This window comes from Apodemus sylvaticus, chromosome 18 (genome assembly GCF_947179515.1).
Source record: "Apodemus sylvaticus chromosome 18, mApoSyl1.1, whole genome shotgun sequence".
NCBI lineage: Eukaryota > Metazoa > Chordata > Mammalia > Rodentia > Muridae > Apodemus > Apodemus sylvaticus.
The window spans coordinates 19,469,466-19,490,104 of NC_067489.1; the positions used below are offsets into that span (position 1 = coordinate 19,469,466).

A 20,639-nucleotide genomic window follows, 5' to 3' on the forward strand; every position below is an offset into this window, starting at 1 on the left:
TTTCCCTGTATGTGACTCTGGATCGTCAGTTCCTTATCCCTGTCCTGCTGTCTTGTGTAAGCTTTCCCATTACTCTGGGTTGATGAAAAAAATTATGACATTCATTGATGAGAGAACAGAGACCCAGAAAGGCAAAGGGATTACAGGTGGCCAGGAAAAGAACATATCTACTCCGATCTCATATCTCCAGATCCTTCTCTAATACAACCTAGCTCATGGTAGTTCTCTTTAGAGGCCACTTAGCATTAGACGTAGTGAGTCTAGTAAAGGAATCTAGTCACTGGGACTTTGTCCTTGAAGGGAATAGTATTTAACACAAGCATCAAAGCAACAGACCAAGCAGCCATGGATCAAGACCTCCCAAGCTATAGACCCAAATAAACTTTCCAAATCTAGGGGGTGATTACCTTGGGTATTGAATGAAGTCCTGAAAAACTGGCTGACATTTAGAGAGAACAAGATGATGGTTTAGACACTCAGATATCAAAAGTGATCACTGAGGCTCATACTCAAGAAAATCTAGTCTGAGCATGGTATGTGGCGTGGCTGGGACACCCAGAGCAGCAAAAGGTAAAGACAGAGCAGGACCCAGATTCTACCAAAGGGGAAAAAAATCAGAGTAGTTAACGCCAAATGAAAGCTATGGGATAGAAAGTACAGCTCATCAGTAAAAGCATTACCATTTGTGAGGTTGCGGTTTTCATTCCTAGGCTGCAAAGACAGGAAATGGAAGATAAAATATAAAGCAGTTTGAAGCAGGAATTGGAAGTACACACTGAGTAGAAACAGCCCTCTTCTCAATTTCCTATCAAGACTACTGGAAGAACAGCTGTCACTTGACAGGTGCCTGGAGAAGCTACCCAGAGAAGGTGTGGGTCTCACTGATTTTCTTTTACCCAGCACACAGTTGTAACCTCTCACTCTCGGGTTCTGCTCTTCCAGATCTAGGTAAGGAAATGGGCAGATCCATGAGCCATTGCTTCACTACACAGAGAAGGCACGGGGACAGACTCACTGAGCTTTTTTCTTAAGCAATTTGAAAGCATGAGTAGGAACTCGTAGAAAAGGTTCCCTAGAGGGGAAGATGGCTTGGAGACTCTTACCAAGAGAGAGGGATGATCTGGAGGCTAAGACATAGGATGCATTCCAAATAGAGAGAATGTAAAAAGCACAGTGCTTTGAGAAACTGCAAATGCTTGGTTAAATGCGGGGCGTGGGGGGGAGGGGGAAGGCACAGAATAAGGAGTTGTAAGAAGTACTGGTGGGATGACCCAGGAGCAGTGTGGGCAACAGAGAGACACTGAGGGGTGGCGGGGAAGAGATGCTGTGTTTATATTTAAATATAAGGTATTATTGGTGCTAGAGACCAAATCCAATACCTCACATACGCTAGAAGAATTCACCACCTCTGTTACACCTCCAGCTCAGGCTTCAGTCTTAGAAACAGCATCTGATTGTTCACATGGAACCCAGAGAGAAACGGTACGGAGCTTCTCATAGGCCTTGATTCAATCTATTGAATTGGGGTCCTGTTTAATAAGGTCCCTGGTTAATTATGTGCCTTTAAATTTGACAGCATATTTCTGTAATATGAATAAGCATAGAAGAGGGCAGTGGTGAAATGGTGGCCACAACAGAGTCCAAGGAAAGGTGATGGATTGGGGTGAAGCAGCAGTGGGGTTGAGATAGAGAGAAACCACATCTTGGGTAGCCATTGAGAGGCACATCAGCATCCGTTTGCCGAGGGATGGATGGGATTGGACGATATAGGAGAAGCAGATAACTGAATGTGGGCTCCTCATGGACAATGAAGGAATCATGTGCCTGTCTGTTATTAAGAAGACCCAAAGGGCTCAGAAAAGTGAAGAGTAATCTAAGACATAAAAGATTGCAGGTCTCCATAACCTGTTTGGTCAGTGCTTGGATCCCTTGGAGCTGGAGTTGTAGGCAGTTGTAGGCTAGCCAATATGGGTTTTACAACTCTAGATCTCTGGGAATGGAACTCTAGATCTCTGGAATAGTAGCAAGCACTCTTAAGTAGCAAGTGCCTTCTCTTCAGCCATGCCACCAACAACTATTTTATTTTATTTTATTTTTCCTTGAAATTAAAAACTTTTTGATTATTTTATTCATTTACATTTCAAATGTTGTTCCCCTTCCCAGTCTCCCCTCAAAATCCCCCATCCCATCCCCCCCAAATGAGATATTTTCAGGGAGACTATCTCTACCCCCAATTCCCTAAATGGAAGTATAGAGACATCATGGATTTTTTTCCCTTGTCTTCAATTCTTTTGCTTTCCCAGTTCAGATATTCCACTTTCTTGTAATAATCAAAGCTCTGAGTTAGTCTGAGCCCTCAAACTCAGGAAGACAGTGAACTGACCAAGGCAATGCCATCTTCCTTTAGCCTACAGTAAGTAGTTCATGTGTTTCAGTAAACTGATCCCTATCCCTGCTGACCACATTCTGCTGAGCAGACTGTTGTAGTCCTGCAGCTCCAAGAAGTCCATTGTTTTACCAAACCAGAGATATTAACATCTTTGTTAACAAAAACTACTGAAACTTCAGTCGCTGGTAGGACACAATTGTGGTTTGGGGCTTTATACCCTGCCCCTCTCTCTTCAGGGTCAAGGGTCTTTGTGTCATGAGCCTGCTCTAAATTACCAGAAAATAAAGGTGTCTTAATCTATAACTGAAGGGCAGTCTCTTGTGTCTGTAAGATGTAAGTCATCTGGAGGCCCCAGTGAGATGGTCATTCAATGGTAACCTGCACTTTAGCTCTCTTCATTGGTGAATTGTTACAAGGGAGATACCTCCTAAGACATTCCAGGGCCCTGTGTATCTCTCACTCCAGGACTGGAGATCAGTTCAAAGATGGCCACTGTGTTTCTTGACCTCCCAGGAGGAGGTTTTGATATATAGGCTTGATCTCTGGTGTGGTCTAATAAATCCTGATGAAGATTCCTCTCTGGCACTTTTCCTCCAGAAGTCAAGATTGTAGCCTTAGGAAGTTCTAGTCAGAAATCTTTATATCTATTTCTGTGGATAACTGAATGGCTGATTGGACAGTACAACTTACCATTTCTCTCTCGGGTGTTGCTCTGTGCTTCTCCACTTTCCCCTGAACCTCCTTGACAACTAGAGAGCCAGCCATCTCTCAGAGCTCACTTTGGTTAATGGCAACCAGAAGCCAACCCGAGCACTCTTTCTTCTTCCCTCTGGAGGAGTTCTGCCCTGGCCATCTGCTAGGAGAGAGAATCCAACCTTCTTTCTTTCTTTTTCTTTTTTTTTTAATGGTTCTATTAGCCATATGGTAACTACTCTCTACTTCCTGGTTCCACCACATTTCCCCTCCCCCGTCTCTTCTATTTCCTGTCTCCTTGGTTCCCACCCCCTTGATGACATTCTCATTCCTGCAGACTCATCACACTGGAATACTCTCTTGGCACCTCCTCGGTTCCTTTGTTGTTCTGTTCACTGTGCAGTTTAGTTCCAGCTCAGACACGGGTCCAGGGGCAGAGGGATGTGGGGAAGCTCAGCCCTCTGACTCCTCTCCAATGTATGCTAAAAAAGTTTCTCTTTGGGATTTGATGGTGACTACAGAGTCAGTGTCGCTGAGAGGATCCTCCATAAATTGGCCACCTTATGGAATAGGCTAGACCCAATGATCCTTAAGTCCCACATCTCTAGACCTGCTTGTCATTTGGTTACAGGAAGCCCTGATACACAAACCATTTCCCCTGCATTGATCAGTGGTTAACCCTAATACAATCTGAGCCATCATCCCAAAGACAACTTCTCCACTCACTTTTTTGTCCACTACCCCATGCTATCACTCTACCCTCATAGTAAGGATGGGGAAGCAGCCCCCCTTGCCCCTTCTCACATCCTCCTCCCTCATCTATACTGTTCCCCATGGCTTACAGTCTTGAGAACCCAAGTTCAGTCAATTCTGCCTCCTGCTCTCCTTTCCAGCCCCTAATATAGACCAACAAGAATGTTTGTCCCTAGCTTATGCATGATTTTCTTTTGGGGGGGGGTGTTTGGTTTTTTTTTTTTTTTTTTTGTCTTTTTGGATTTGGTTTTTTCGAGACAGGGTTTCTCTTTATAGCTGTCCTGGAACTCACTCTGTAGACCAGACTGGCCTCAAACTCAGAAATTCGCCTGCCTCTACCTCCTAGAGTGCTGGGATTACCGGCATGCGCCACCACCGTCAGGCTACAAGTGATTCTCTATGGCATGATTATAATCTATAATGTGGATAGACTTCAAAAAATCTCTAAGAGACCCCAGGCCTTCATCTCTCCCATCAAGTCTATTCTACAAATCCACAAAGGCACTTGGAATGACTGCCAGTGACTGCTTTGACTGTTCACAGCCGAACAGTGAAATGTTTGGGGATTTTCTTGGCCATAGCTGCCTACAGGGAATAGAAAACTGACTTTGAGGTTTTTCCATCCACCCAACCCAAATGGGACCCTAATACGCCCATGGGACCGTTCTTGAATGCTTAATGGGAAGCTTTTTAAAACCCTCATTCCTTTGGACACTGTAACCATGAGAACAACTGGGCTCTACATTTGGTTTTTGTTACCCAATCTTCGCTGGGATCCAGGGGGGAAAAATAGCTCCAAAGACTCGAGAGTTTCACAGGGCATAAACACTTTTCAGCTTCTAGAAGTGCCAAAAAGGTTTTTATAATTGAGATGAAAAAATAAAAACAGACAGTTCTGACTGTAGATGGGGTACAAAGACAAGTTAAAATCTTGGCTGATGCCTCCAGAATTGCCAAAGGATGACCTCATCTAGAGAAAAGGTGAACCTTGATGAGAAAAATCGGTGAAAATAAGACAGCCCCACACTAGAACAAGATCAACATGTTTACTGCAAGCAAAAGAGCTATTTTTTTAAAAAAAAAATGGTGTTTTGGCTGTCACAGGAAGGTCCTGGCCATTCTAACCACAGCATGGATCAGTAATGAGCCAAACAGAGGACACCTGGGCTTTGCTCTCCTTGGTGTCCAGGAGCCCCTAGTTACAGCATCTGGAGGAGGCCATTTAATATAATTTTTAGTGGGAACAAACTCTATTTAAAATCCATGCTAGGCTGGATTTCCCAAAGAAAAATTCCTATTCAGGCAGCTACTGGTAATCTGGGACTACCACTTCATACCTGAGAGCACCATGAATTAAACCACCACAGATAACCAATTGATGTCATCTCCAAAGAAGACGCCTGCTCTCCACACTCCTGAGTTGCCTGTAGTTCTTTGGGTAGTATTGAGGCCTTACAGGCTTCTCTTTGCCAACTTTTTAATGTCATATTGTTGTCTTTATTTAGCTCAGGGTTGGGCAGTCATATTGGCAGAACTTTATGAATATAGCTTGAGATTATTGCGTGACCCCATCTCACAGAAAACTCCCTTGTCCTCTGGCTCTTACAATCTTCCCACCCCATCTTCTGCGATGATCTCAGAGTCTTAAGTACAGGAGCAGTTTTGTAAATATATCCATTGGGACTGGGAGCCACAACTCTTTTTTATTGGCTTGGGTTTTCTGTAAAGGTCTCTGTTTGTTGCAAAGATATTCCCTAATGAGAGCTCAGGGAATTCACATATCTGTGGGCTTAAGGGTAAATATTAAGATATTAATATTAAAATAATATTAGAGATTGTGCTGGCTTAACAAAGTGGTGGTTGCAGGTTCTCCTCCAAGAACTTTGACTAACTCTGGGTAATTTGCTAAGCTTCCCTTATAAAGCGTAATATTGAGCATGTCTTGAGTCCAATAAATGATGAGATGGTTACCACCATACAAAGTAAGCTTGAAACTACAGCATCCTTAAGGTTATACCATGCTGGTTTCTGCTATAGTTCATAGGCATCATTAATGGGTAAGAGGACTGATTCTGACAGCTCGCCACCAGCCATAGGGACTTACAAAAGTAATGGTGAGGCAATAGCTTATTTCTCTTTCCAGGAGTCTTTTGGAACAACCCAGACCAACAACTCAAGAGGGGGTTTCTTGTGCCTGGTGTTGGGGTTTTCTGTGGTCTTTGGCTCTTGGAGGGAACTTTGTCAGCCCTGAAAAGGAAAGCTAATTAAAATTATCTGTGTATATTTACATACTGAATGACATGCATTGTTCTTTTTCAGATGAATGGTTAGTAGTGCGATTCCTTATAGATCTTCCAGACATAGTTATTGTTATTTTACCTTCCAATCTCTTATTAATCTCCCACAACTTTCCTTAGCCAGAACCCTCCTCACTTTTCCGTTTTATCAACCAGATCACCTGCCATTGCCTTCTTTAATGCTCCATCACACCCTACCCTGGCAAAGGTCTCTGTTTTGTTGATTTCCATGGTTTCTGAAGTAACTCTAAGATGTAAACTTACAGCTAAAGATTTGCAGCAAAGAGCCTCCAGTGAAAAGAACTTGGGACCTCTGTTTTTCTGAGTCAGGGTTAATTCACTTGGTAGCCTATTTTCTAGCTTCACCCATTAATTTTTAAGATTTATTTCATTTTTCTTTACAGATGAATAGTATTCCACAGTGTGTGTGTGTGTGTGTGTGTGTGTGTGTGTGTGTCTGTGTGTCTGTGTGTCTGTGTGTCTCTATTGGGCAGTTGAGGGACATTTAGACTGTTGCCACTTCCAGATACTGTGAATAAAGCAGCAATGAACATGCCTAAACAAGTATCTGTGGATGTGGACTAGAATGTGGACTCCTTTGATCTTTAAGATCCTCATCCTAGCTGCCTGGAAGCCAGTATTCTGCTAGCAGCCTTCAGATGAAGCCAGCCCCATTTAAATGTTGTCCTTTATAAGACATGACTTGGTCATGATATCTGTTCACGGCAATAAAACCCTAACTAAGACAGAAGTTGGTACCAGGGACTGGGATATTGCTATGATAGGTCTGAATGTATAGCTGGGCCATATGATGGACTTATTTTTGCTGTCAGAGAATTCTCCCCCCAAAAACCCAAGGGCCAAATAATAATGAAGAGAACTTGGGTTCTGGCTGTGGACTGGGGTATTGTTTGGTCAGAGAGACATCTGGTGGCTCTCAAGGTAAAATGCACCAGGTTGCCAATGGACAGTAGACATCTCTCTACTGAACTGGAGGGCTCAGCTTTGCCTTAGGAGGAGAGAGTGTTCCACCTGGAGCAAAGTGGCTTGTGAGCTCTGAGGCCACAGTGACAGTGTGGTGCCCCCAGCTGTCTCCCGGGCAGCTAATTCAACAATGCTGTCTGTCACTGGGTTCCCTGGCAATAAAAATTGAATGCATGCAGATAGCTTTTATGAGCCTTGTGAGTGATGGGGACTGTAGCATGCCACAGCCAGTCCTTCCTGGGGTCACTGCATCGCCTCTGTGTTCAGTGGTTGCAGCTGGTCAAGACTGGAGCACAGGAAGTATGGAGACTCTACCACATCTATATCCGGATGCATCCACGCACAAAGACAATGGATATTCCTCTACACAGTTCTACTCCTGAGCTTTCCTTATGAAGTCAGGCTGGTTTATGGAGCAGCTCTCTGAACCAACTTTCACTATTCTACACCTACACTTTTTGCTGTAACAGTGTTATGGTTTGTATATGCCCCATTTAAATGGTGTCCTTTATAAGACTTGCTTTGGTCATGGTATCTGTTCACAGCAATAAAATCCTAAGACAGAAGTTGGTTCCAGGGACCCACTAGGCTATGATAGGCCTTACCAAGGTTTTGCTTGGAAGATTGTGGATTTGGGGACTTTGGATGTGGAAAGCAGTGGAATGCTTTAAGTGGGGCTTTAATGGGCTATCCTAGTAGGAATTTTGTTACTGAGAGTGATTTGAATTGTCCAGATCTGGCCCAAGAAATTTCAGTGGAGAATTTCAATATGTGACCTTGAGACTTTTTATTTTGGTGAAGAATGTGGCTAATTTTTGCACTTGTCTAAAGAGTCTGCCTGAGGCTGTGGTGAAGAGACTCAGATTAATTGCATTGATAAAGGACATCTTAGAAACACCCAGCAGAGACTTTGTTCACTGGTTAAATCTCATGAAGAGTTTTTTGAACAAGCATGGCAAGCTTAGAAAGGAATCATATAAAATATATGGTTTAAATATTAAAGGGGCGCCAGGAAGTAAAATGGAGCTGAATCCTAAGTTCTAGGAGATAGCAGATTAAGAAATAGGACTTTGGGGCAAGAGCGTACCCTAAATTTAGATCTAGGCATGGTGGTATACACCTTTAATCACTGGAGATAAAGCCAGACAGATCTCTGAATTCAAGGCCAGACTTGGACAGAGCAAGTTCTAGATAAAGAAAACCTTAAGTCTAGGTGTGTACACACCTTTAATCCCAGCATTGATAAAGTTGAACAAGGGGCCAGGGCAGGCATGTTCCAGTCCCAGCAAGCCACAGAACTCAGCAGTTTAGTCCATTTGGCTCTGGCTTTAGAGTCAAGAATAGAAGGGACTCTTGGGACAATTGATGCTGGTTAGCTGGAGCTAAAAATAATTAGCAGTGATTGGCTGGTGAGATGGCTCAGCATTTAAGAGAACTGACAGCTCTTCCGGAGGTCCTGAGTTCAAGCCCCAGCAACTCAGATGGTGACTCACAACCATCTGTAATGAGAAACAAATAAACCTATGGGTTGGCACAAGGGAGGGGGGAGAAATTAGCAGTGATTAAGTAGAAACCACTAAAGTGAAATCTTCTAGGAAGTGTTTTCTGAGAGCACAAAGAAGCTGTGTTCTAGAGATAGCCAAGGTTGAACCTTATGCTGCAGCTGGACTTGGTAATGTGTGAAAGTCGCCCAGGTGGTACTGGTTCTGAAGGCATGAAGAGCTTATGCAGAGCAGTTGAGGCTTGGCCCTGTGAGAGGCCATGGAAGGTTATTGGTGAAGGTGCAGCTTTAGTTGCAGTAGACAGCCCAAGACTGACGGGGTCACGCAAAGGAGCTAAGGCTTGGCACCATGAAAAGAACCTGTGAGAGGCTATTGGTGAAGCCTGGTTGCAGCAGAAGACTCCAGTGTATTGGAGATGTCACTACCATGGGATGATCACCAAGAGCAGCAGCAGCAGTGGAGTGGATCGACCTGAGCTTAGAGTGCTACAGAGAGCAGAGCTGGAGAAGTGACACCAGCCCTTTGGAGGAGTGCAGAAGATCATGTGTGGATCCCAGACACTGAGACAAGAAGCTGTAAGGTGAAGTTGCCTTGGAGACTCCATGATGTTCAAGATACCAGAGCCGTAGGCTATCTGCTGAGGAAAGCTGCTAACAGGGAGTAGAACCACCAGCCCAGGAGAAAGAAGTTTGTTGTAGTCAACAAACATTAAAAAGGAGTTGACTATCTGAAAACTACTTTGAATGCTTTGACATCAGACATGGAGATGCAGAATTTGGAATTTGCCCAGCTGGTTTCCTGTCTTGCTTTCCAGGTTACAGTTAAGTAATTGGATGAATGTCAGAAGAGAAATTTTTTAATTAATCATTTTATTCATTTACATTTCAAATTTTTCCAGGCTACCCCTCCACAACCGCCCTATCCCATCTCCTCTTTCCTCCCTCCCCTTTGCCTCTGTGAGGGTGCTCCTCTACGCACTCACCCACTCCTGCCTCACCCTTCTAGCATCCCCCTTTGCTGGCATCAAGCCTGCACAGGACCAAGGTCCTCCCCTTTCATTGATGTCAGAAAAGGCCATTCTCTGCTACATATGCCACTGGAGCCTTGGGTCCCTCCATGTGTACTCTTTGGTTGGTGGTTTAGTCTCTGGGAGTTCTGGGAAGTCTGGTTAGTTGATATTGTCCATGTCCTTGTCATGATGCTTTTTCTATGGGGTTGCAATCCCCTTCAGCTCCTTCAGCCCTTCCCCTAGCTCCAGAAGAGACTTTTAACTTTGGACTTTTAATATTGTTGATACTGCTATAAACTATGGGGACTTTGGAAATTGAACTAAATGCGCTTTATTATGCTAGATATGGCCCCCAGAGACTCGTGTGCATGAATGAGCCTGTGGGGGCCAGGGAGTGGGATGTGATGGTTTATATCTGCTCAGCCCAGGGAGTGGCACTATTATGTATGACCTTGTTGGGGTGGGTGTATCATTGTGGGTGAGGGCTTGAAGATCCTTCTCCTAGCTGCGTGGAAACCAGTATTCTGCTAGCAGCCTTCAGATGAAGATGTAGAACTCTCAGCTCCTCCTGCACCATGCCTTCCTGGATGCTGCCATGCTCCTGCCTTGATGATAATGCTGTAAGCCAGCCCCAACTAAGTGTTGTCCTTATAAGAGTTGCCTTGGCCACAGTATCTGTTTACAGCAGTAAAACCCTAACTAAGACAAATAGTCAAAGGGTTTTATAGGCACTGGGCTCAAACCAGGGATCTTGCACATTAGTCAAGGCCTCTACCAAGTTATACCCCCGTGGTCCATTTTACTTATGCTGAGATAATATAATAGCCATTTCTACCTCAGAGAAAAAATGTTAAATTTCCCTTTTGACCTTATTTCATTTTAGTGTTTGAATGGATGCTTTTACATTTTTGCTCATCTTTTTGAATAGAAAAAAAGGAATTCTTGGATTTCTCAGTATTATGTAACCTTCTTACATTCTATTCTGTAATCTCAGCTGTTGTCTTTGTCTTTACATGAAGAACAAGGGCAGACAGTACACATCTCTTTCCATGTAGTGACCCCAAACAATGGTGCTTCTAGCCTTGCCCAAGCCCAGTGTGAAAATTAAGCAGAGCGGTTCCTTCTCCACCAGTCCCAAACCAGTTTACACACACACACACACACACACACACACACACACACACACAAAGACCAGTAGGCCACTCACTGTATTCCTCTGTTAATGTGTTCAAGGAAAGGTGGAATCATGAGTGTATGCAAATAAACCTTTTATAATTCAGGAACTTTTATGTACACTACAGAATTTGTCTTAGGGAATCCTATCTTATTTGTACAGAGGATTAAGCCTACTACTATACCCCCTTCATGGGTTTTTAAAGCGCCTAATTTCCCCAAATCCTTTAATCAAGTAATATTTCTTTTTTTATTTTTATTTTTTATTATTTATTTATTTATTGGTTTTTCGTGACAGCATTTCTCTGTATAGCTTTAGCTGTCTTGGAACTCACTCTGTAGACCAGGCTGGTCTTGAACTCAGAAATCCGCCTGCCTCTGCCTCACAAGTGTTGGGATCAAAGGCGTGCGCCACCACTGCCCGGCCTCAAGTAATATTTCATAGTGAAAGAAACCTTTATTAATCCAAACTCTTTATTAAATTAGCTCAATAGTTTAGATATGCTTTAACATGCCAATTTCCAGATGCCACTAAAAATTAGAATTATCAGTCATTTATTGTAAAGATGATCCCACCTTGATTCTTCAGTTTACCGGGACTCGGAAGGTGCTCAGATTTAGCTTGCTGTCTGAGGAAACCTTTCAGGGATGCTTGCTAAATCCTCCCCACAGTGGGCAACAACACTCCTTCCACAGTGGTTCACAGAACCTTCCCGCCCTGACTATAAAGCCCTCTAGGGTGTGCTAGAGACCAAGCAGTGAGTTTCCGGACAAAGTCAGAGCTTGTGAGTCAACCTCTTGGAGCAGTGACTTCAACAAGGGCTTCTCAGCGGTCCTAATGCGATGCTGGCAGCTGCCTACTGTAGACTCAGCAGAGGGCTTCAGACCAGGGCAAGGCAAGAGGGTTCCCACCACCTCATGTCTCCACTGCTAGAATCCTATCACTCTCTGACCCTCCAAAGAAGTCCCCAGCAATCCGGTAGCATGAGCTGGCCATGGAGACAGAACAAGCAAGCCACAGGCAACTCCTGGATGAAAAGATGCAACTCATCTTCGTGCTTCATGGAAAGTTTTGAAGAGGCAACTGTTCTCTGGCCATTAAAAAAAAAAAAAACTGACTCTGAATATCTAAAAAGTTATTAATTTATTATTTATTTATTCGTACAATTATATAAATATTTTCATGTCTACATGTGAACATGATGCTCAGAAGTTTTAAAAATCAATACAATTAAATTCTTTAGAAAATGATTACCTTATTCCAAAACAGAGCTATAGATAGGGTAGGTGACCTCAGTGGGAGGAAGTTGCTGGAGAGGGCGTGGGGAGGTTGAAAATACTGAGAGCGCAAGGAATCCCTGTACTCGGGGTTTTAGAAGATGAAGCTCAGTAAACACTACTAACTAACCTGCAAAACCGAAACCTGCCATCCCGAGTGCGGGGTAGAAACCTCATCACCAACTGCACTCTAAGTTGATGCAACTGATATCTCCTGGCACGTTTGCTCGTCCAGAGACAAGGGCCCTTGTCCAGTTTACTCTCACCGAGCAAACTGATATGTAAGGCAGCAGCGGAATTACAGAAAGACCTTCGGAGCCCTCTGAACTGCACACCCGCTGTGAGTTCTGGGAAGACATGAAGGCTCTCGGACCCTGTTTCCTCATTTTCAAAGGTAGACGACAGCTGCCGTGTTACTGAAGGGGGGGGAGGGAAGAGGTGAGAAACCCACAAAAAGGACTAACACTGCCACGGCCGAGAAGCGACATCCTATAAAGTTTTTTTTGTTGGTTTTCTTTTAATGTCACAAATGAGAATAAGCCATTTTTGCCAGTCTGCTCCGGGTGGCGCAGTTGCTCACCCAGTTAAGCTGGCCCCATCCCTGCCCTCCGATGCCACCCCGGTTTCAGAGTCATAGATGACAAAAGCATTTCACTGGGGGGGGTGGGGGGGGTTGTGGACGTCTCTCGTTTAGATGTCCCCACAGCAGCAGACAGTTCTCTGTTGAGAGCTTCACTCTCTTATGGTGGGTCAACTCCCTCCTGGCACACACTAGGCATCTGGGACAAACTTCACTGGACCCCACTAAGTGACAGGGGGTCCCCTTATGTAGACACCTCCCAAGGGACAGTGCTTTACACACCACAGGTTCCGGCAGGGCCATACGGGGTGCCCCGACAGGCAAAGACCTGGACTCCATAGGAAAATGACCTCTGGTCAGGCTCTGAGGTCTCTCTCCAGCTTGTTGGGAGCCGCATGTTTTGAGTCTGGGAATGTGGCTCTGAGCAGGATGGCATTCTCTCCTCAGAGTAAAGAGGGGGTGCCAGGTAGCTCCTGGGTTGGGCTGCAACCAGGGCGCCCCCTTTAGGCGGGCATATATGCAGGAGCTAGAGCGTCATACCCAAGACAAATTCTACCCTCAGAAGATAGAGGGCAGGCGGTGCCAGTACCAAGGATGCCAACTACACCAGGCAGAGAACAGAGCAGTACACTCTGCCCGACCTAGCAGCTTCCTGACCGAGCAACCCCGCCCACCTCTGCAGATACACCAGGTAAGTTACCGCACGCACACTGCCGGCAAGGCTGGCAGGATGCTCGGGCCTGGCGATAAGCTTCGCCCATCCCACTGCGGCTTGCTGAGGCTGCACCGGCTGGCTCGACCACAGGGAGCGGGCGCAGGCTCGACCACAGGGAGCGGGCGCAGACTCGACCACAGGGAGCAGGTGCAGGCACAGGCTCGACCACAGGGAGCGGGCTCGCCGAGAAGGGGCACAACGGCCTGCCCTGCCCGGGGCTGCTGTCGGGAACACTCAGATGCACTGTTCTTCATCCCTGTCACTCAGGAGCAGGGACCATTTGTCACCACCGTCCTCTGCTGTACCACCGTGCCGAGATAATCTGTCCGATGTCAGGGAGGACAGAGACACTTGGCTCACGTAGCTGACCTGGTCCCACGCTGTGGCCCTGGGAGAGTCCCGCCGCCGATCATCCATGCCGATGTGCACGCTGACCTGGGAGGCGCTCAGAGGCTTCATGCGGCCATGGGCCTGTGCCTCATATCTCTCCAGGTCCGGCTTCCGATAGCTGAAAGGCAAGACCCCGAGAACACTCAATCACTCTGGGCATGGGGCCCCTCTTCTCTGGTGAAATCTCTATTTTTCAGTAACACAAGTAGCAAAATTTCATGGGATTTTAAGGAGGAACAAAAACAACAACAACAACAAAAAGATACCGAATTCCCGTGGTTCAAGTTCACACAGTCCAGAAACTTTCTATGTAAATACTCCCCACATGGTAGGCGACTGTTCACTTTTAAGTGAATGCATGAGGAGTAAGTAAATCAGTGTTTTTCTGTCTTGGCAGTGTCAGGGACTAAACCCAGGATCGTTCACACCCTCGACAAGCGTCCCACTAGTGAGCTCTGTCCCTAGTCCGTGGACATCTTTGCTAAGGAGAAAAACTGGAGATGCACAGGGGTCATATACTTACATGTGTTCATACAAATAGCTCTGAAAAAGGGCCAGCCTCCTACAGCTGGTAAGCGGGCGGTCACGTGTCCAGGGTGCTGAAAACTCACTCACGCAACCCCACGGAGCCCCACGTAGGCCCTTCGTGTTGCGCCCAGATGAATAATGCAGGACGAGGGGCAGGAAACACGCTGCTGTGGCCGCATCCGCATCCGGTGGAGCCTGCAGAGACTCCTCCGGCAGGTGCTCCGGGCCCAGGACTTACCACTTGAGCTGAAGAGACGAGAGCACCACAGACACGGAGGAGGCGGCCATGGCGGCTGAGCCCATCCACGGCTGCAGCACGATGCCAATGGGCATGAAGACACCTGCCGAGAGAGGTGCAGCCTGACTGACAGCCGGGGAACGCCGAGCGCCCTCGGGGAACGTAGGAGGCACTACACCCGCCAGCTTTCAAGGCGAGACCAAGCTGGCATCAGGTGAGCAAAGGGAAGACGGCTGTCCTGCTTACTCATGCTCAGAACTATGCACGGTAGCACCAGCCAATGCAGGGGCTGGGAACCGTGGAGGATAAAGACTGTGGATAGGGTCACTGTCCTTCTCTACAAAGGTTAACAACCTGGTCTCCAGGGAGGGCAGGAAGCCAGGTCCCAGACAACCAGGAGAGACGGAAGCGCCTGAGCTGTTCTGGGGTCAGAAAAGACAAGGATCTGACTGTGGCTGTCTTTCACTTCTTTGTGGGTTCTTCTTTCTTATACTCTTCTCCACCCCTTTCTTCCACCCTTTCTAACCCGCCCCCAACACTAGATAAGAGAGAAAAAATGATGGGGGGAGGGGCGGAGGAAAGGAAGGAGATCCCTGAATAAATTCAGGGGACAGAAAGAAGGCAACATTATCATTAGACTGCTCCCTGCTGATTAGGGACGTCAAGTTCCTTGGGGCAAATCTGATGTTCGCTGTGAGAATAATATCTTCTTAGCCCACAACTACTTAACAAACCACAACCAGCCAACACCCCCCAACCCCCGGCCTCTCTAGGCTCTAGCATCTATAAGTCCTCTTAAAAGTTCCCAGGATTCTAAATGTCAGGCAATCGCAGCTACTGTCTGCAGCTGGAAAAATCATGCCCCTGCCAGAGCACGAGGTAAATCACAGCCAGCTGCTGTGGACAGTCTGAAGCAGGCCCAGAGCCCACACCTGGGATTAAGATGAAATCATATGCTTAGCATATTTCTGTGTGTTTTAAAGAAATCAGAGTTCTGGAATTGTCACTACATTTGACTTCTAGACTCAGGAGGCTGAGGCAGACTGGATAAATCTGTGATGGAAGTCACCACTAACCACTTGGACATAACAGAGGCACTGAGACAGGAAAGCTGTGACTTTAGGTCAGGGGCTACTAAGATGACTTGGTGAAGGAATTTACTGGCAAGCCTAATGGGCGGAGCCTTTCCTTAGGATCCATATGATGGCATGGGGAACTGATTCTGGCAGGAAGTCCTGTGACCGCCAGGCCCATGTGTGCATATGCATGCACATGCATACATATACACAAATAAAATTTAATAATAATAATAAAATAGCCGGGTGGTGATGGCACATGCCTTTAATCCCAGCACTTGAGAGGCAGAGGCAGGCAGATTTCTGAGTTTGAGGCCAGCCTGGTCTACGCAGTAAGTTCCAGGACATCCAGGGCTATACAGAGAAACCCTGTCTTGAAAAACCAAATAATAATAATAATAATATAATGATGATGATAATGATGATGATATAAAAACCCCTTCGGGTCCTTTCAGTCTACATAGCCTTGCAGAAATGTTTGGAATGTCTTCTTCCATAATTTTATTTATTTATTTATTTAGGTGGGAGGAGAGGAAGGGCAGCTCAAGGTGAATACCTTTTTTCTCCAGGTCATCTGTGGGAATCAAACTAGAGTCTGGGCAGGGTTTGTTTTGAATACAGTCTCTGAGACAATAGCCACTGTGTCTGACATAGCAAGTACCTCAAAATGCCCCATGATGCCTATTCTTCAGACCTTATGTCTTAATATGGCTTCTGAGAAGAGGGACACTCTTAGTGGGTAGGGCCACCTTAAATAAATGGCCAAGGCTCCTGGTCAGCTGTCTACAGAGGACCAGAGCGAGTGAGGCTGTGGGGCCCTCCCAGGACATTCCACAGTGTCTGGCCAACCAGCCCAAAGGTGGGTGAGTCACTAGTTCACCGGGGACACAGCAGAGACCAAAGGTGACTTAACAGGTGAGAGCTGCCCCTACCTACCTGCAGCAATAGGAATCCCAACCATGTTATAAATCAACGCCAGCACCAGATTGACCCGGATCCTCCGGACAGTCCTCTTGGAGAGGTGAATGCTGGCCACCACGTCCAATAAGTCATTCTGCAGGAAAGGAGCACACTTGAGTACGGACTCCTGCCAACCCCAGTCCCTCCTGAGACCTGCACACAGCCGCGCTCACTCTGATCAGGACCACGTCTGCTGCTTCGATGGCAACGTCCGTGCCGGTCCCGATAGCGATGCCCACATCAGCCTGGGCCAAGGCCGGGGAGTCGTTCACCCCATCTCCTACCATGGCGACCTTCTTCCCTTCGTTCTGAAGTTCCTGGACCTTGGCCACCTTGTGAGAAGGCAGTACCTCCGCAAAGACTTTGTTGATGCCAACCTGAAGGGAAAGAGATTGATGCCTAATGTGGGTGTGAGTTTAATTAAAGTAGAGGCCCACGGTAGCAGTTGGGTTTCCGCGGAGTTGTACGTGTTTGGCTGGTTTGGTGGGGTGTGCAAGGGTGGGAGTACAATGCTCAGGGATTCACACTAGAGCCATGGGAACAGGCAGCCACCCAGTGACAATGTCCTCCGCCTGCCCCAAGCTCAGAACTGAGTGGGTCAAGGTCAAGCTATCCCTCTAGGTCCAGTCCGTAAGCAAGTTGAACCAAGAAAGCACTCCCGTAATACAGTGCTTAAATGATGATGCTTTTGTTGTTACTGTTGTCTGTTTATTTTGAGGCAAGGTCTTGGTGTAGCTGTGGCTGCCTGGAATTTGCTATATAGACCAGGCTGGCCTGGAACCCAGAGGTCCACCTGCCTCCGCCTCAGAGTGCTGGAATTAGAAGCATGCTTTATTTTTACATCAGAGGTTTGGATTTTCTTTTTTTCCACCTGTGAGCTTGTCTGCAAATTTCCAAGGACAAAGGATGCCTGGCCGCCGCCGCCATACCTGAGTGGCAATGGCTCTGGCCGTCTTCCGGTTGTCCCCTGTGATCAGGGCCACGTCCACGCCCATGCTTTTCAGGGTGTAGATAGCCAGGGCGGCCTCCGGTTTAACTGCATCTGCGATGGCGATCATCCCGCAAAGCACACCTGAAACAAAGCACCTGCAGTCAGTGCCAGCAGGCCAGGCAGCTCCGCACAGGCAAGATGGCGGACACTGTCATCGTCCGTCATCCACCGATGTCATTGTTGTCGTCGTCATCCAGAGGAAATGACCCTCCAGAGTAGTGATATCATGTCTGGGTTCTGTTGATTTGTTTTTGTTTTTCAGTCTTGGAAAGGACAAGAAAATGTGCACAGGGAACCTCCTGAACAGGGAGGAGCAGGGAAAACCTCATACGCTCCAAAGCCCGGTGAGTTTTTCTATAGTTTCCACTGGGAACATAAATTATTTTGCCAAGTATCTTTTGCATGGTAAGAAACCAGAATATGTTTGCTATTAAAAAAAAAATACAAGGAATATACAAATGCTGCTGATAGGGACAGACATCTAACCTAGAAAAGCTGTGCTTCCTTTTTGTCATTTCCAACAGAAAGTATGTTTTGTCTGATATACCTGTTTCCTGAATTGAGACATAGGAGGAGTAGAGTTGTGAGTTCAGGTGACAGGGTAAGAAGAATACGGCAGAGCAGGGATCCTCTGCTTACCCTGATTGTGCGATCAGGAGTTGTACACCACAGTTTGTGAGGATTAGGGGCAGGGAACTGGGCAGGAAGGAAGAGCGTATGCAGAGCACAGCGTTGTCAACTACTTTTTCTTCAAGTCCAGCTTTACTTCTGACAACAAATGCTAACGTGATTGTAGCAAAGGGTTCGATCTCTGAGGCAGACTGCCCGGCATACTCCGAGCACTGAGACACACAGAGTCCCGAGAAACCATATGGTCCGAGTCGGACAGTGGGAAACCGCAGGGGCCTCCTTACCCTAAGCCTTCCGCAGTGAGGCCTCTGGGGCCGTGGCTTCCTGTTTTGTCTGTGGTGATGCGTGAGAAGGATGGTGTGGGCTGCCACCTTAGACAGAAGCCAATACAACAGCGAGCAGTTGAGGCTTCTAGGGGCAGAGCTGTCACAGGATCAAGGTGGAGACAGTGAAGAAGGAAAGGCCTCAACTCTTAAGGGAATCCAAAAACGTGGGGTGAACGGTCTTCGCCAGGGAGGAGACATCAATTGCCTACCTAGTATCAGTGGTCAGCCCTGACAGCAAGCAGACAAGTGACATTTACAGACTGAACTGGCTATACTTATGTATTTAGAAATACATACATACATACATGCACACATACATACATGCATGTGTAATAACAATAAAAATCAGAGATTATAAATTTGACAGAGAGATATATTGGAGAGTTTGGAGGGAAGATTATATAATTGTATATTATTATATATTGTATTATATATATTATATATTGTATATTTATCTATTACATAAATATATATTACATTATATTGTAATCTCAGAAATAAAGGAAATTTAAAAATAAGGAAGGACCTCAAGAGAAGGGAGCAAGGGGAAAAGATAGCAAGACAACCTGGAAGAATTCCTCAAATTAGCAGAAAGAGTGATGCAGTTTTCAAAATAAGAAGAAAAATAATGACAACCAAGAGGAAGAGGAGAGGAGAGAAGGAGGACAAGAAGGAAAAGAAATGAAAGAGAACAGAGAGGAGGGGGAGGGGAGGTGGCAGGGTAAGCCTACTTATGGGCCAGGGATCGTCAATTGTGTGCTAATCTCACACAAGGATTACCATCTATGGCCACCAGGATGGCCGTCTGTCCTTTCATCTCGTGATCTGTCATGGCGTCACTGATGTCACTGGAGATGGTTAAACCATTGCGCCGCATCCATTCCCGGTTTCCAATCAGCACAGAGAAGGTCTGGGGACCTGCACCTGTTTGGAAGAGAATGGTTACTCCCAGAGAGTCCAGCTTCACCATGAGCTAAAACCCTGAGGCATCTGACTGCTCTGAAAACTATAACCTTTTGTGACACTCTTCTTAAAGGACCAGTCAGATACTCGGTATGGAGAACACCATGAATTGGAGTGTTTCCTGCATTCTACACCTGTGAAATGCTGTCAACATATGAAACACCATGTAATGTCCTTAGATGCCATTACAGATACGTGCTGACTTTTTTAAAAAAGATTTATTTATTTATTATATGTGAGCACATTGTTGCTGTCTTCAGACACACCAGAAGAGGGCATCTGAGTTAATTACAGATGGTTATGAGCCACCATGTGGTTTCTGGTGATTGAACTCATGACCTCTGGAAGAGCAGTCAGTGCTCTTAACCGCTGAGCCATCTCTCCAGTCTAAGTGCTGACTTTTTAAAGAATTAATGTATGCACGTGAGTGTTGCCTGCTTATATGTACGTGCACCATGTGCATGCCTGACAAGGAGGCCAGAAGCTGTGAGATCCCCTGGAGTTACAGAGTTTGTGAGCAAGCCTGTGAGTACTGGGAATAGAACCTGGGTCCTCTGCCCGAGAAGCAAGTTCTCTCAACCGCTGAGCCATCTCTCCAGCCCCTGATTCTTTTTTGATAGGGGTCAGAGGCTGGCCTTTTAGGTCAGACCAAAGAATGTGTTGATTAGATTATTTTCAGGGAGGTTTACATGACCCAGAGTGAATCAACACATCAGGTAAATCTGCTCCTATGATACATATGCACACAATTTTTTGAGACAGTCTTATATTGATGAGATGAGGAGATACACAGAGTTACACACATGCACATATCATATATACGCATCCAACAAAATCAAATCTCTGTTCTATGTCATGATAGCCTAATAGAAACTTGGGACCCCTACTCCTGGCCTTTGAAAGACAAGCATGTGCAGATTCTTGCTGACTGGAATCTTCCATAACAATGTAGTCCAGGTTAGCCTTATATGCCAGGTACTCCGGACCAACATTTCCCAAGTGTTGGGACTGCAGGCATGCAGCACACCCAGCCTCTACGGAATGCTCTAAAAACGCAGGTGGACTTTTATCTGCCATGTTCTAATAGCATGTGACCCTGATGAGACACTATCCAACTTTAGAATAGTCTAATAGGAATGTCACCTTAGGGCTCTAAACTATTAA

The 20,639-nt window shown here is 46.1% G+C and overlaps 1 protein-coding gene across 4 annotated transcripts in view; it reads right to left on the bottom strand.

Annotated features, from left to right (window-relative positions):
* Positions 1 to 11,927: 11,927 nt before the first annotated feature.
* Positions 11,928 to 20,639, bottom strand: part of Atp7b (ATPase copper transporting beta) — a 77,174-nt gene continuing 68,462 nt past the window's right edge. For 2 of the 4 annotated variants that reach the window (XM_052162177.1, XM_052162178.1), the window contains 6 exons: positions 19,293 to 19,436; positions 17,495 to 17,637; positions 16,739 to 16,942; positions 16,542 to 16,659; positions 14,530 to 14,632; positions 11,928 to 13,881 (listed from right to left, as the gene is read on the bottom strand). In XM_052162177.1, coding sequence (XP_052018137.1) covers positions 13,608 to 13,881; positions 14,530 to 14,632; positions 16,542 to 16,659; positions 16,739 to 16,942; positions 17,495 to 17,637; positions 19,293 to 19,436 — 986 coding nt within the window. In that variant the 3' untranslated portion in view covers positions 11,928 to 13,607. Of the gene's footprint in view, positions 13,882 to 14,529; positions 14,633 to 16,541; positions 16,660 to 16,738; positions 16,943 to 17,494; positions 17,638 to 19,292; positions 19,437 to 20,639 lie in introns of those variants that run through there. The other 2 variants (XM_052162179.1, XR_007974114.1) reach the window with 2 other exon arrangements.